The sequence below is a fragment of the Tupaia chinensis genome, unplaced genomic scaffold (genome assembly GCF_000334495.1).
Source record: "Tupaia chinensis unplaced genomic scaffold, TupChi_1.0 Scaffold000119_2, whole genome shotgun sequence".
Classification (NCBI taxonomy): domain Eukaryota; kingdom Metazoa; phylum Chordata; class Mammalia; order Scandentia; family Tupaiidae; genus Tupaia; species Tupaia belangeri.
This window is the reverse complement of record NW_006159586.1, coordinates 1,734,129-1,747,637: the sequence shown is the minus strand read 5'-3', so window position 1 is coordinate 1,747,637 and position 13,509 is coordinate 1,734,129. Positions and strand designations below refer to the sequence as shown.

General features: G+C 39.2%; 1 protein-coding gene across 3 annotated transcripts in view; it reads left to right on the top strand.

Moving 5' to 3' along the window:
• SMAD2 (SMAD family member 2) overlaps positions 1-13,509 on the top strand; it is a 105,011-nt gene that overhangs the window by 25,544 nt on the left and 65,958 nt on the right. For all 3 annotated transcript variants that reach the window (XM_006144438.3, XM_014586242.2, XM_006144437.3), the window contains exon 2: positions 9,781-10,069. In XM_006144438.3, coding sequence (XP_006144500.1) covers positions 9,834-10,069 — 236 coding nt within the window. In that variant the 5' untranslated portion in view covers positions 9,781-9,833. The remainder of the gene's footprint in view (positions 1-9,780; positions 10,070-13,509) is intronic.

Genomic DNA, 13,509 nt, shown 5'->3' with positions numbered 1-13,509 from the left:
TCCCTCAAGTGCCTCTGACAGTCATTTTGACTTGTTATGATTGTGTTAGTTTTGGCTGTTGGGGAAAATCATAAATGGAATCAGACAGCATATATATGTTTTGTATCTTGCTGAGTCTGATGGTTTTGAGATTCATCCACGTTGTGGAGGATGTAAGTAGCTCACTCATTTTTTGTTCCTGAGCTGTACATCTTTGTGTGAATAGACCACACTTTTCTGTGTTCTTATTGCTATGATAGGCATTTTCGTTCTGTGGCTCTTGAGTACTTGAAATGCAAGTAGCCCAAGTTGGGTTGTCATGAAAGTATAAAATCCTCAGCAGATTTTAAAGACTTAGTCTGAAAAAAGGTATATAAAATATTATTTTTTATATTGATTACATGTTGAAATAGTATTGCAGATATATTGGGTTAACATGTATAAGTAAAATTCCACGTGTTTCCTTTCCATTTATTTTTTTTTCTTTCTTTTGGTCCTTTTCCCATTTTTGGGTGTGAGGAAGCTAGATATGTAGGGTATTCAAAAAGTTAATGAAAAGTGGCTATTATAAAAGAACTACTCATGGATTCTAAGCTGTTGTTTGTTTTGTTTTGCAGTAAAATTGCGCTTTGATTCAATTTTTCCATAAACAGTTTGAAGTCACATTGCAGTTATTTTCGACAGGTCTCACTTGCCATACTTTTATCCTTTTGCATAACTCTTCCAATCAACTAGAATTAGAGGTGTATGCAGCCCTGCTTGTGTGTTTGGGTGGGCCCAGGAGCCCAAACATGGGCTTCCATATGGCTTCTAGTCACTCAGGAGATGGCGCTGTGTGCCACCCCAATTAGACCATTTCCTTTTATTTTCTTTAATGTGACTACTGAAAACTTTATATATTACTTTTTTTTTTTGAAAGGTTTTTGCTTTATAGGGCGTGTGTGCTTGCCAGAAAGAGATAGAAAGCGAGAAATCACCCCCCCACACACACACCAGGGGGATGGCCTCACCACAATCCCTTCTCCTCCATTCTCCTCTCGGGATCTTGGGCACGCACGCACATGTACCCAGTATGAGTTTAAGTCACCGGGTCTGGGACTCCAACTGCAGTCAACTACATGGGAGTCCAATGACATATCCATTATGCCAACTACTGTTCCCATATGTTACTTTTTTTTTTTCTTTTTTTGGAGAGGTTTTTTTCTTATTGGGCGCGTGCACTCGCCATAAAGACGGAGAAAGACAGAGAGACAGAAAGTGAGACCCAGGGCGGATGGCCATGCCTCAATCCCTTCCCCTCCATTCTCCTCTCGGGATCTTGGGCATGCACACATATGCGCTCGGTGTGAGTTTAAGCCACTGGGTCTGTGACTCGAACTGTGGTCAACTACATGGGAGTCCAGCGACATAGCCATTACGCTAACTGCTGTTCCCATCCCATATGCTACATTTTGATACAGATTTGTTGTCTTGGCTTTAAGGAAGTACTACTATTTTCCCCATTTTACAGCTGAAAATAAGGTATATAGAGCTGCCATGCGACTAGTAAAGTGGCATCCTTGGGATTTGAACCTGCAGACTGGCTTCAGGGTTTATCCTCTGATGCATTACGCTATGTACGTGCTCTTTTTTTTTTTGAGAGATTTTTGTGATAGGGTTTGTACTCTCGAGAGAGAGACAGAGATAGAAAGTGAGAAATCACCCCCCATCCCCAGGTCACATTGCAGTCCTTTCTCCTCCTTTCTCCTCATGGGATTTTGAGTGCACAGGTACATGTGCCGGCATGATTTTTAAGCCGCCGGATCAGGGACTCAAACTGCTGTCAACTACGTGGGAGTCCAGTGACATCACTGTTATGCTATCTGCTGGTCTCATGTGCTCTTCATATTTTAAGGATATTGAATCACCTTTCTTGCAAATATTAAAAGGTTTTTAGTAATGGAGTGACATTTCAGCATGTGTTTTAGAAAGCTGTTGTGAATCAGGGAAGGTAAAAGAAGGTCAAAGATGGATCTGGAAAATGGAGTTAAATGTTGGGAGTTGAGCTGAGAAAGGAGTTGCAACTAAGTGCTTCATTATGATGCCATCTAGTGGGATCAGCTTTGTTGACTGTTTCCAAATTATTTCCAAATTGTTAGGGGTAATACATTTATGATTAGAACTTCTCTGAAACCGTGCGATTTGATTCAGAACCTTACACTGGTACTTAAAAGTTGTGTAATCTTGTTATGGTACCTACACGTTGTCTTTTGCATGCATGACACTTTTCTTCTCCTGATCAGCCCCTTCCCTCATCTCTCTGGTAACTCCTTCACATACATTTTCTTCCCTTTGAACTTGGCTTTCCTCAACTCCTTGCCCCATATTGTCAGAGTTCTATTACCAGTTAACCCTTAGATCTTTCTGCTGAGCTTTGGTCCCGTGCTTCCATCTCCATATTGGGGACCTCTCTGGAAGGTCCACAGGCACACTGAGTTTAGCTTGACTGAGAAGACACTGTGTTCCTTGATACTTCATCTTTTGCTTAATTGTGTTTTTATTCATCAAGCTCTTTGACAAGAACCTGTAATTTATAACTTTTTCTTTTTAAAAAATTTTTTGCCAAATGGTGTATGCATTTACTAAAGAGGGACAGAGAGAGAAGGAATGTGAGAAAACACCTCCTCAGGGGAGGCCACTCCACAATCCCTTTTCTTCTCAGGATTTTGAGCACACACACACTCCTGATGTGTTTTTGTTTGTTTGTTTGTTTGAGAGGTTTTTGCTTTAGGGCACTTGCTCTCCCCAGAGAGACAGACAGATAGAAAGCGAGAAATCACCCCCCAGGGGCGGGGGATGTCCACATCACAATCCCTTCTCCTCCACTCTCTTCTCAGGATCTTGGGCATGCACACACACGCACCTGGCATGAGTTTAAGCCACCGGGTCTGGGACTCAAACCGCAGTTGACTACATGGGAGTCCAGCAACATAGCCATCATGCCAACTTCTGGTCCCGCCATACATATTTTAATCTTGGCAGTCGTCATCTTCACTGATCTTTTTTTTTAAATTTATTCTTCCATTCTGTTATTTAGCACAGGGCCTCATATGAGTGTTTCCAGTTGGGTATATTTATTTTTAAACTAAGATACTGGAATTATAGAGATATTAGAGCAAGAATACAGTTTGACTAGATTGGAAATTTATCTTAGTATCTCATTTATGAAAACAAGCCATTTTTTGGAAATATTTTAGTACAAAATCAATACAGTCTTATTTTAAGATTTTCTTTAACATTAAAGATATGTAAATATCTGAGAAATAAAGAAAAAATATGCATTATCTGATTATCATTATTACTAAGGCCCCAAATAATGAATATACAGGCATCACTGTTTTCACAAGTTATGCTTAAAAGCAAGATTTTAATTTTTTTTTTTTGTTATTACTGTTTTTTTAGAGAGAGATTTTTTGCTGTAGGTCGCATGCACTTGTTAGAGAAAGAGGGACAGAAAGCAAGAAATCACCCTCCCAGCGGGGATGGCTATACCACAATCCCTTCTCTATTTTCCTCTTGAGATTTTGGTCACGCACATACACATGCCTGACGTGCATTTTATGTCGCTGGGTCTGGAACTCGAGCCGTGGTTGACTACATGGGAGTCCAGCAACATAACCATTATGCCATCTGTTGGTCTCATGTGTTTTGTTGTATATATTTTTTTCTGCCAGAAAGTGCATGCTCTTGCCTGAGTGAGAGAAAGAGAAAGAGAGAGAGAGAGAAACCACTCCCAGTGGGGGGGTGGTCACACCAGTATTTTTTTCCTCCACTTTTCCTGCATCAGGACTTTGGGGCATGCATGTATCCAGCATGTTTTTCAAACTACCAGGCCCAGGGTTTGAACTGCCATTGGCTATACGGATTCTGGCTCCCTTAATATGTGTGCCACAGAGCTGAGCTGAGACTACAAACATCTTTACTTTCTAGAAAGGATGCTCTTGGGAATTTATTAAATATGGCAAATTGAATATTTCCCTTTCTCCTCATATTTCACTAAAAGGAAGGCAAGGGAAAGAAAAAATGTAAGTTCTGATTAAGAGAATGGGAGCTGAAATAACTATGCAAGAGAAGTTTCAAATTTTGGAATACGAATCACAGTTAAGAAATCTATTAACTGATATAGTGATACTAGAAATTCTAACCTAAAAATAACAACAATAAAATTCTTAGAACTTTAGGGTCTACCAAATGCTCAGAATAGTAGATAGCGGGGAGTTTACCCTAGTTATCATGTTGTGAAATTTAGAACCACAGATTATGAGAAGATTTTAAAAGCTGCTGGAGATTAAAAAAAAATGAATAGTCTCATTCAAAGGATCAGGAATAGACATTATACTGAATTTAGCATCAATAGTAGCCACTAGGAAACTGAGAGGCCGTGCTTTCTAAATTTTATGTGAGATGATAAATTGGGGAAAAGAGCATTCATAGTATATATAACATGCCGCTGCCATATGGGAATAACAATAAAAATGGGTCCTATGGGGGAGAGAAGAAAACTCAGTATAAAATTTAATCAGTATGAAAATCCATAATAATTGAAGATACATGGAAATAGATGAACCTAATTATATTTCAACTTGGTAACTTTAAACACAGACTTTTTCAGGTGACTTTCAACAGCATCTTGGTTATCGTTAGTGAACAAATAGAGCTATAAGGAAATTGTAAGCTTTACTTGATAATCTTATTAGTCTTAAAGTAATAGGGTATTATTCGAAACTATTTTTATATATTATAGGATAATGCAAATATTCACACTTATTTTTACAAAATCAAAATTTTCAGCTATAGAAAAGGAAACAAGAATAAACCATGGCTAGTCAGTAGCCTGGTGATTGGAGTGGCTGGATCCCACATGACTCATTGCATAGTTTGAGTCCCAGACCCTGTGACTTTGAGAGGTACACTGGGTATGTGTGCCCCAGATCCTTAGAGGAGAATTGAGAGGGAATGGTGGTGAGGTCATCTCCCTTGGGAGGTGCTTTTTCACTACTACCCCTCCCCCTTCTTTGGTGCTCACATTTGCTCTATGACAAAACAAAACTAAAAACAAAAACTAACCAAAAAAAAGGACTAAATCATAGACTCTACAGTGGGTTGAATGGTGCCCTGCACCCACCTTAAAATAAGTCTGATCTCTAGGAATGTAACTGAATTAATTTGGGAAAAAGACCTTTGCAAATGTAATTAAATTAAGGAACACAAAATGTAATCATCCTGAAATATTTTGGTGGGCCCTAAATCTGATAACAAGTGTCCTTATAAAGGACACACACCGACTGGCATAGTGGTTAAGATGCTGGACTCCCACATGGCTAATGGTGGTTCAAGTCCTGGATCTGGCGGCTTGAAACTTTTGCCAGATGTGTGTGTATGCATGTCCAAAATCCCAAGAGGAGAATAGAGGAGAAAGGATTGTGGTGTTGTTATCTTCCTTGTGTGTGTGGGGTGCAATTTCTCACTTTCCCTCTCACTGTCTCTCCAGCAAGCACACATGCCCTATGGCAAAAGTCTTTAAAAAATAAATAAGTAAAAATAAAGGACAGAAAAGAAGGTATGTGAAGATGGAGGCAGGGATTGGACTGATGCAGCCTTAAGCCAGGGCAAGCAAAGGACTGCTGAGCAGCCACTGAAGCAAAGAATCAGGAACCTTGCCCCCCCATGGTTTTCTGTGGGAGCTTATCTCTGCCAGTACCCCATTTTGGTGCCAGAACTGTGAAAATAAAATTCTGTTGCTTTAGCCGTCAAGTTTGTGGTGATTTGTTAAAGCAGCCTGAGGAAATTAACACAGACATAAAGTCGATTCCTAGAATTAATAATAAATCCACGAAGGTCATGTTATCAGTTTTTTCCTCCCAGGGCTATATACAAGTAGTTTTCAAAAGGTTCATGGAAAATGCTATTATGAAAAAATACGCATAGATTTCAAAATTACTTGAATGAGAATGAACTCATACTTTAACCCCATTTTTGTATAGACTGGAAAATCCCTGATATATTTTATCTTTTTTCCCTTGAAAACCATGAAGCAATAAAAGCTCTATACCACAAGCACACCTAATGCCCAAATTGTGGTTTCCGTGTAACCTGTGTCACTGTAATGAGGCCAGGTTCTTTGGAGTGACAGCTCTACAAATCAGGGAGTAGGAAATATGATAGATAAGATGAACTTGCAGTGTTTTGGTGAACTAGAAAACAAAGATGTTGGCCAGCTGTGGTGGTGCAGTGATAATGCAAAATGCTCTACAATGCTCAGCCTATAGAGAAAGGTCCCCAGTTTGTATCCGGGAACCTCCCTGAGTGTACTGGGCACGTGTGGTCATGAGAGTACATCCAAGTCCTTTCTGTGCATGCCCAGCACATGTGCCCTTGATCTTCACTGGGGTTGGGATTTTGGTATCAAGATCTTGTAAGAGATCTGTTAGGAGTGTCCTTCCTCTCTTCCTCTCTGTGCTTCTCTCTCTTACTTTCACTGAAAGAAACTTAAAGAACGTTTTTCCGCAATTTATTGAAACACATTGGATATAAAAAAATTTATTAGTTTGTATTTATCATAACTCCTCCCTTCTTAAAACGTGTTTATATCACACTAGAATTATAGCACTGACTTCTTACTCAAAAATTAACTATTGGGACCAGCACTTGGCGTAATGGCTATGTCACTGGACTCCCATGTAGTCGACCTCAGTTCGAGTCCCAGACCCCATGGCTTAAACTAATGCTGGATGCGTGTGTGCGCATGCCCAAGATCCCGAGAGGAGCATGGAGGAGAAGGGATTACAGTGTGGCCATCCACCCTGGGGGATGATTTCTCACTTTCTGTCTCTGTTTTTCTGGTAAGCGCACGCACCCTATAGCAAAAACCTCTCCAGAAACAAAATTTAACAATGAAAAAAGATTCAGCATTTAACTTGATTTTGCTTGAACAAATGTTTTAGAATGAACACATAGTCCTAGTTGATGAGGAAAAGAATTACAGCTAATAAATGTGAATAGAATAAAGTTAGGAAAGTCCAGTATTAGTTTCAGGTAGTGAGCACTGATAGATGAAAATGTTGAATGAAAGAATGAAGGGGGACGTTTATAGTGCACAAACTCATGTCTTACCACCAGCTGGTCAATCTTAGCCTTGCTAAAGCAGACAGCCAAACATTGTGGACCTTCTGATATAAGATGTGATTGATATGAACAACACAGAATCTATTGTAAAAAGTAGAAATCGAATCTAATTAAGTGTGTAGAGCTTACTTCATTGTACATGAAGGAGGAACAAGACAGTTCTAGAATACAATATACAGAGAACAGCTGACTCCTTTTTTCAGGAATTAGTTTTATGAAGGGAAAAAAATGGAGGCTAGGAGATATAGTATCCAGATGAGATATGTAGACCTTGTTTTGGATTCTGCTGCAAACCGACTATAAAATGAAAATGTTTTCATCACTCAGGCAAATTTAAATATGACTGATGGTATAGACAGTTTGAAAGTAATTATTAGGAAGGAAAACATCTGCATTTTTAATAGATGAATGCTAAATTATATAGAGGTAAAAGAACAATACTAGGATATTTTGTTTAAGAAAATTACAATAGAATCACATTTTAACGAGTGATAGCAATAGTATTCGGGAAAGCAACGTTTATAAAAATAATTTTCAACATAGTCTGTACTAAGCCAAACCATAATCAGTTCAAGTATAGACTTCACAACATTATCTCTAATCTTAACTTTCATATATTTTTTCAAGAATTACATACGCCATGAAATAACAGGTTCAGTGAGTAAAGAAGGATGACGAGATAGAAATAGGAGCTCCATGGTGCCAGATGATGGCACAGTGGTAAAATTTGATCTCTGCAAGGTCAACCTGTATGGGAAAGTTCTGGGTTTGTATCCAGAGATCTCCTTGAGTACATTGGGCTCATATGTGCCCAAGATCTGATGATGACTGATACTGGGGATGGATCGTGGTGTCAGGATCCTATTGAAATGCTCTCTGTCTGTCTCTGTTCTTCTTGCTACTGGAAGAAAGAAATTTTAAAAAAGAGAGAGATTAGATAGATTGGATGACTAGATAGGTGGATAAATAGGAGCTCGAGACCAGAGAGACTAGAAGTTTCTAGGACAGCAGCAATGCGTCAGCTCAGCATATTACCAGTTTACTTTGGAGTGGGGGAGGATCTAGAGCTTTAGAGTGGAAGAGGTCCATGAATGAAAGAGAGCTGGTTGATTTCTGATGCTTTTTTTCTTTTTAGATTTTTGCCATAGAGTGCATGTACTTACTGGGAAGAGACAGAGAAAGTGAGAAATGATCCCCAGGTGGAATGGCCATGCCACAATTGCTTCTCCATTGGCCTCTGAGGATTTGGGGCATGTTTTTCAAGCCACTGGATCTTGAACTTGCATCACACAATTGGGTATTTGGGATCCAGCACCTTAGCTACTATGCCACTTAATTGGCTCAATTTCTGATGCATATGACTGTGGAAAATTTAAAGAACTGGAGGAAAGTGAGAATTTGTGGCTTGTGTGCAGAAAGTTGAACAAATTAAATAGAAAATGAAAAAACATGATTATATAGTCTTATATTTTACTAATCTTGATAGGTAACAACACTATATACATATTTAATTATAATTGGTAGACAGTTATTTTCACTGTTGGAAGAAGGGAGAGTAAGTGGTGTTAGGGAATGAAAATCATAGGAAAATCAATAGATAATACTTAAACCTAATATTTGAAGGGTTACCTTTGTAATCCATCACTTAGGCATAAATGCCAAAAATGAAATAAAGGAAAAGATTTTTAGAAATTTTTAAATAATTTTAAAGCATTGTATTTGGTGTAGAAAGAGAAACTGTATTTGACTTTACTCATTGTGCACATTGTTAGACAAAAATGAAGATATATGCTAAAAAATACATGCTAAAAAAAGACTATATTTGAAGAGCTTTTCTGGGTATGTGAAAGTGAATCAAACTATTTTTCATTTACTTCACACCTAGATGTCTTGTCCTTTCTTATAACTTTAGATTTTGCTTTATGATAGTCAATTATGAAATTTAGAACTTAAAGGAGAATGGGCTTGGAATTTATTTTATTGGTATATTTTTAAATTTTTTTGAGAACTGATTAAAATTCTAAAAAGTAGAAAAACATACTGTGAAGATATTTTGATCATTGACATTATTAGTTAAGATTAAATTGTTTAAAGTGTTTATAAAGATTTTACTTGCAAAGTTATGTTTACCCACAAGACTTGTGTCCTTACAACATTGTCTTATTTTTTTAAAGAGGTTTTTGTATAGGGTGCATGCGCTCCGCAGAAAGACAGAGACAGACAGAGAGACAGAAATCGTGAAATCATCCCCCAGGGGGGATGGCCACACCACAGTCCCTTCTCCTCCATTCTCCTTTTGGGATCTTGGGCACGCACGCACATGTGCCCGGCGTGAGTTTAAGCCACCGGGTCTGGGACTCGAACCGTGGTCAACTACATGGGAGTCCAGCGACATATCTATTACACTAACTGCTGATCCCAACATTGTCTTATTTTTAGAAGGGTTTGTTTCCACAAATTCACTTAAATTAACAAAGGCAATATTGTCATGAGTGGAAAAGAAAACTTCAGAAGGTCTGCTGTGAAAGTGATGATTTGAACTGTTATCTGATTTTGTAATTTGTTTTCTGTAACATGTTGACATTATTACTTGATTTCAAAGTTAATCTTGGAATTACCTTTCGATATCTTTTCCAGGTTAGATACAGGAGGCAGTTTTCGTGGTGTACATTGCTGTCCTTGGTAAGACTATGTCGTCCATCTTGCCGTTCACTCCACCAGTTGTGAAGAGACTGCTGGGATGGAAGAAATCAGCTGGGGGTTCTGGAGGAGCAGGCGGAGGAGAGCAGAATGGACAGGAAGAAAAGTGGTGTGAGAAGGCAGTGAAAAGTCTGGTGAAGAAACTGAAGAAAACAGGACGTTTAGATGAGCTTGAGAAAGCCATCACCACTCAAAATTGTAATACTAAATGTGTTACCATACCAAGGTAAGCATTGTCAGACCCGAGGTTTGATTATCATACTGACGGGAATTGCTTAGGGGAGTCAGAAGGAAAATTACTGAAGTTTTGTTACTTCGAAGTCACCCATAAATAGTGATTATCAAAATAAGACTCTTCATTTAACCTGTCATTTTAGTTTTGTTCTATTGGTTCAGACTTCTTTTCCACCTCATTTTTTTGAGTACTGAGAAGGTTTTCCAAGCAAAATAAGATACTTAGTTTTATTAAGTCTTATCTTCATTGCTTAAAATTGTATGTTATTCTCAGTTCTGTGATCGAATGATATTTGAATAAAGATGCAAAACCTTTTCTATCATTAGCATGGTGTGACTGACAATTTTCTCCCCCCTTGGTCAAAACTTTAGTCAATAAGGAGTTGAAAGAGGCTGTCAACTTTTCACTGAATTATATATAGTTTTTATTTGAGTTACAGAAATATTTCTGAGAAAGGAGGTAGCTTCTTGATTGCTGTATGTAGTAGTCACAGCCTGTCTTGAAGGTTGACTTCTTATATTGGAAGGACCTGTTACTTAAGCATTTGAAATTTTCTAAGTATAAATTTAATCATTTACAGATAAGTACTGCTGTTAGAAATTAAAAAAAAAAAGTAGGTGGTTTTTTAATACATTCCACTACTTTCTGTGTACGTTACAAGTTTGAGGGGAGGGAGTGTCAAGATACAGCACTCTCTAAAATGATTGTTTGCAATGTCAGATGCGTGGGCTAGTAGATAGCATGAGAAACCGTTCTACTTGACCTGTTTCTAATAAGCTTTTGAGAAATACACCCCAGTGCTTGGAGAATGGATTCTAGTAACACCAGCCTGTCTTACCTGCGAATGCTAACAGTAGAATGTTTCCTTCCATGTTTGTTAGACTAATAATCCATTTCTTTACCCTAAATGAGTCACTTTTCTTGATTTATTCTTTTGTTTTATAAATACTGAATGTGCAATGCTATTTGCCAGGCAGTTTCTAGATACAGGGTGATACAATGATAAACAAAACATGAAGTTCCTGCCCTTCTAAGGGATAGAAGCACACCATGAACAAGTGAACGGAGTGATGTAGTCCCAGATGGTAATGAGTGCAAAGAAGAAAACTAGTGCAGTAATAAGACAGGTCAGAGAATGACTGAGGAGTAAGGAAGCTGCCCTGGGTAGGATGATGATCCTTAAGCTGAGCTCTAAGCAGCAACAGCTGGCTGAAGGAAGTCTTTTAGGCAGAGGAAAGAATCAGTATGAAGACTCTGAGGTTGTGTTGGAGGATTTAAAGGACCTCAATGGAAATGGGACACATGGCTCAGAAGGAGTCTCATCATATAGGTATTGCAGGGCACTATGGGAGTTTGGATGTTAGTCTAAATGTAATGTGAATCATGTAAAGACTTTTAATGGATTTTCTCAAAAATCCCATTTTCAAAATTTACATTTTGCAGAGATCATTCTGGGCCCTGGAGACAAATGATGGAGGAGTAGATGCATGTGTACGTGTATTACTGGAAGCAGTAGGGTGGATGGGCACAGGAAGATCAGTTAGGCTGTGAGCGTCTGGACTAGTGTGGTAGGTGGGCTACCACACGAAGTGAACCAGTCCACCCTGTGTTTGCAGAGCGGGACTGACAGGACTTGTGGGTAGATTGGCAGAGGGTAAGTCAAGCTGTATGTGTTACTTTCTCATTGTGTAGGGGGTAGCATTGCAATTCAGTAAAATTTCTTAAATGCCTGATAGGCTCTTCCTCTAGTAAAAAGATGGTCTTTGCTCTTGAGTTGCTTGCTTTCTATTTTCAGTGAGGGAGATAAGATAATTTCCTGAGGTGTGATAGGTGTTAGGAAGCAGTATGCTCAGGGAGCTGTGTTCAGAGGAGGCTTGGAGAAAGTTTCCTTCTGGAGGAGTTTTGGTGTCTGAGTTGGGTCTTGGTAGTATGAAGGAGTGGGTATCAGGACACTTTTTCATCAACAGTAGCACTGTGTGTGGGGAGTGGGATTAGGGAGGACTGGGAAGGGCTCCCAGCAAGCTGGTGTCCTTAGAGTGTGAAGTGACGGAGATAGCACAGGTGAGTGTGTAGCAGCAGTCAGGAGTCACAGCATGCTGTGCTAGGGACTCCACACTTAACACGGTGTGACTGGTCAGGGTGGAGTTGTTGGAGACTGCTCTGAAGTCAAGATACTTTTTTTTTTTTTTTTGGAGAGGTTTTTGCTATAGGGCATGTGCACTTGCCAGAAAGAGACAGAGAGACAGAAAGCAAGAAATCACCCCCCAGGGGGGATGGCCACGCCACAATCCCTTCTCTATTCTCCTCCCAGGGTCTTGGGCATACTCACACACACGCCTGGAGTGAGTTTCAAGCCTCTAGGTCCTGGACTCAAACTGCAGTCGGCCATGTGGGAGTCCAGTGATGTAGCCATTGTGCCTTCTGCTGGTCGCACTCAGGATTAATTTTAACTACAATGTCTGCCTGGAGCGAGGAAACTGGTTGTAAGGCTGTCAAGAGTGGAGGCAAGAGACGCCAGATAGTAGGTTATCTTATCGTGGGGATATGCAGCCATGGTTGCCATTGTGATGAGATGATCTACAGAGCAGAGCCTGAGAGTGGTCTTTTAACAGGTAGTGGCAGCCTTACGTTTCAGGGCTGGCTCTCGTGGATATTTGAACTGTTGAGACCACCTTAGTCACAACCGCCCCCCCCCAAATTTTCTATTCTTACGTCCTGTTTTAGAGATTTCTCTTTACATTCCAGACCTTCATTGTTAGGAGCTGGGGAGGCAGTGTGGGATGATGGTCAAGGCAGCTGTATCCCACATAACCGATTGCACAGTTTGAGTTTAAGACCTGACAGTTTGAAAAACATTTTGGGTGTGTGTGTGTATGTGTGTGTGTACGTGCATGCCCAAAATCTTGAAAGAAGGGAACGTTGTAGGAGGAGGGATTGCAATGTAGACTATTCCCCATGGGGGTTCTTTCTTACTTTCCCTCTCTCTTTCTGCTTCTCTCTCGTGAATGCACACACTTTCTGGCAAAATTGTTTTTAAAAGAGCACAAACATTTTTCTTAAACCTTTTTTACCTGATGAAAATCCATTATATTGTTTTTTTTTTTTTTTTCCTTTTTAAACAAAGATTACTTATTTTTGCTATAGAGTGTGTGTACTCACCAGAGAGGCAGAAATCGCCCCCTTCTCCCCGGGGGATGACCATGCTGCAAGCCCTTCTCTTGCATTCTCCTCTTTTTTTTTTTTATTTTATTTTATTATCATCATAATCTTCTTTCTATTACACTAGATTACATATAACTTTACATTGACTTCCATTGCTTTTTCAAAAGGGAATGCCATGCATGTCAGTCAATACAGAGATATCAATCTCCCCGCTTTATCATTCAATATCTTTTCCATGCTTTTCCCAATAATTATTATTATAATTTTTT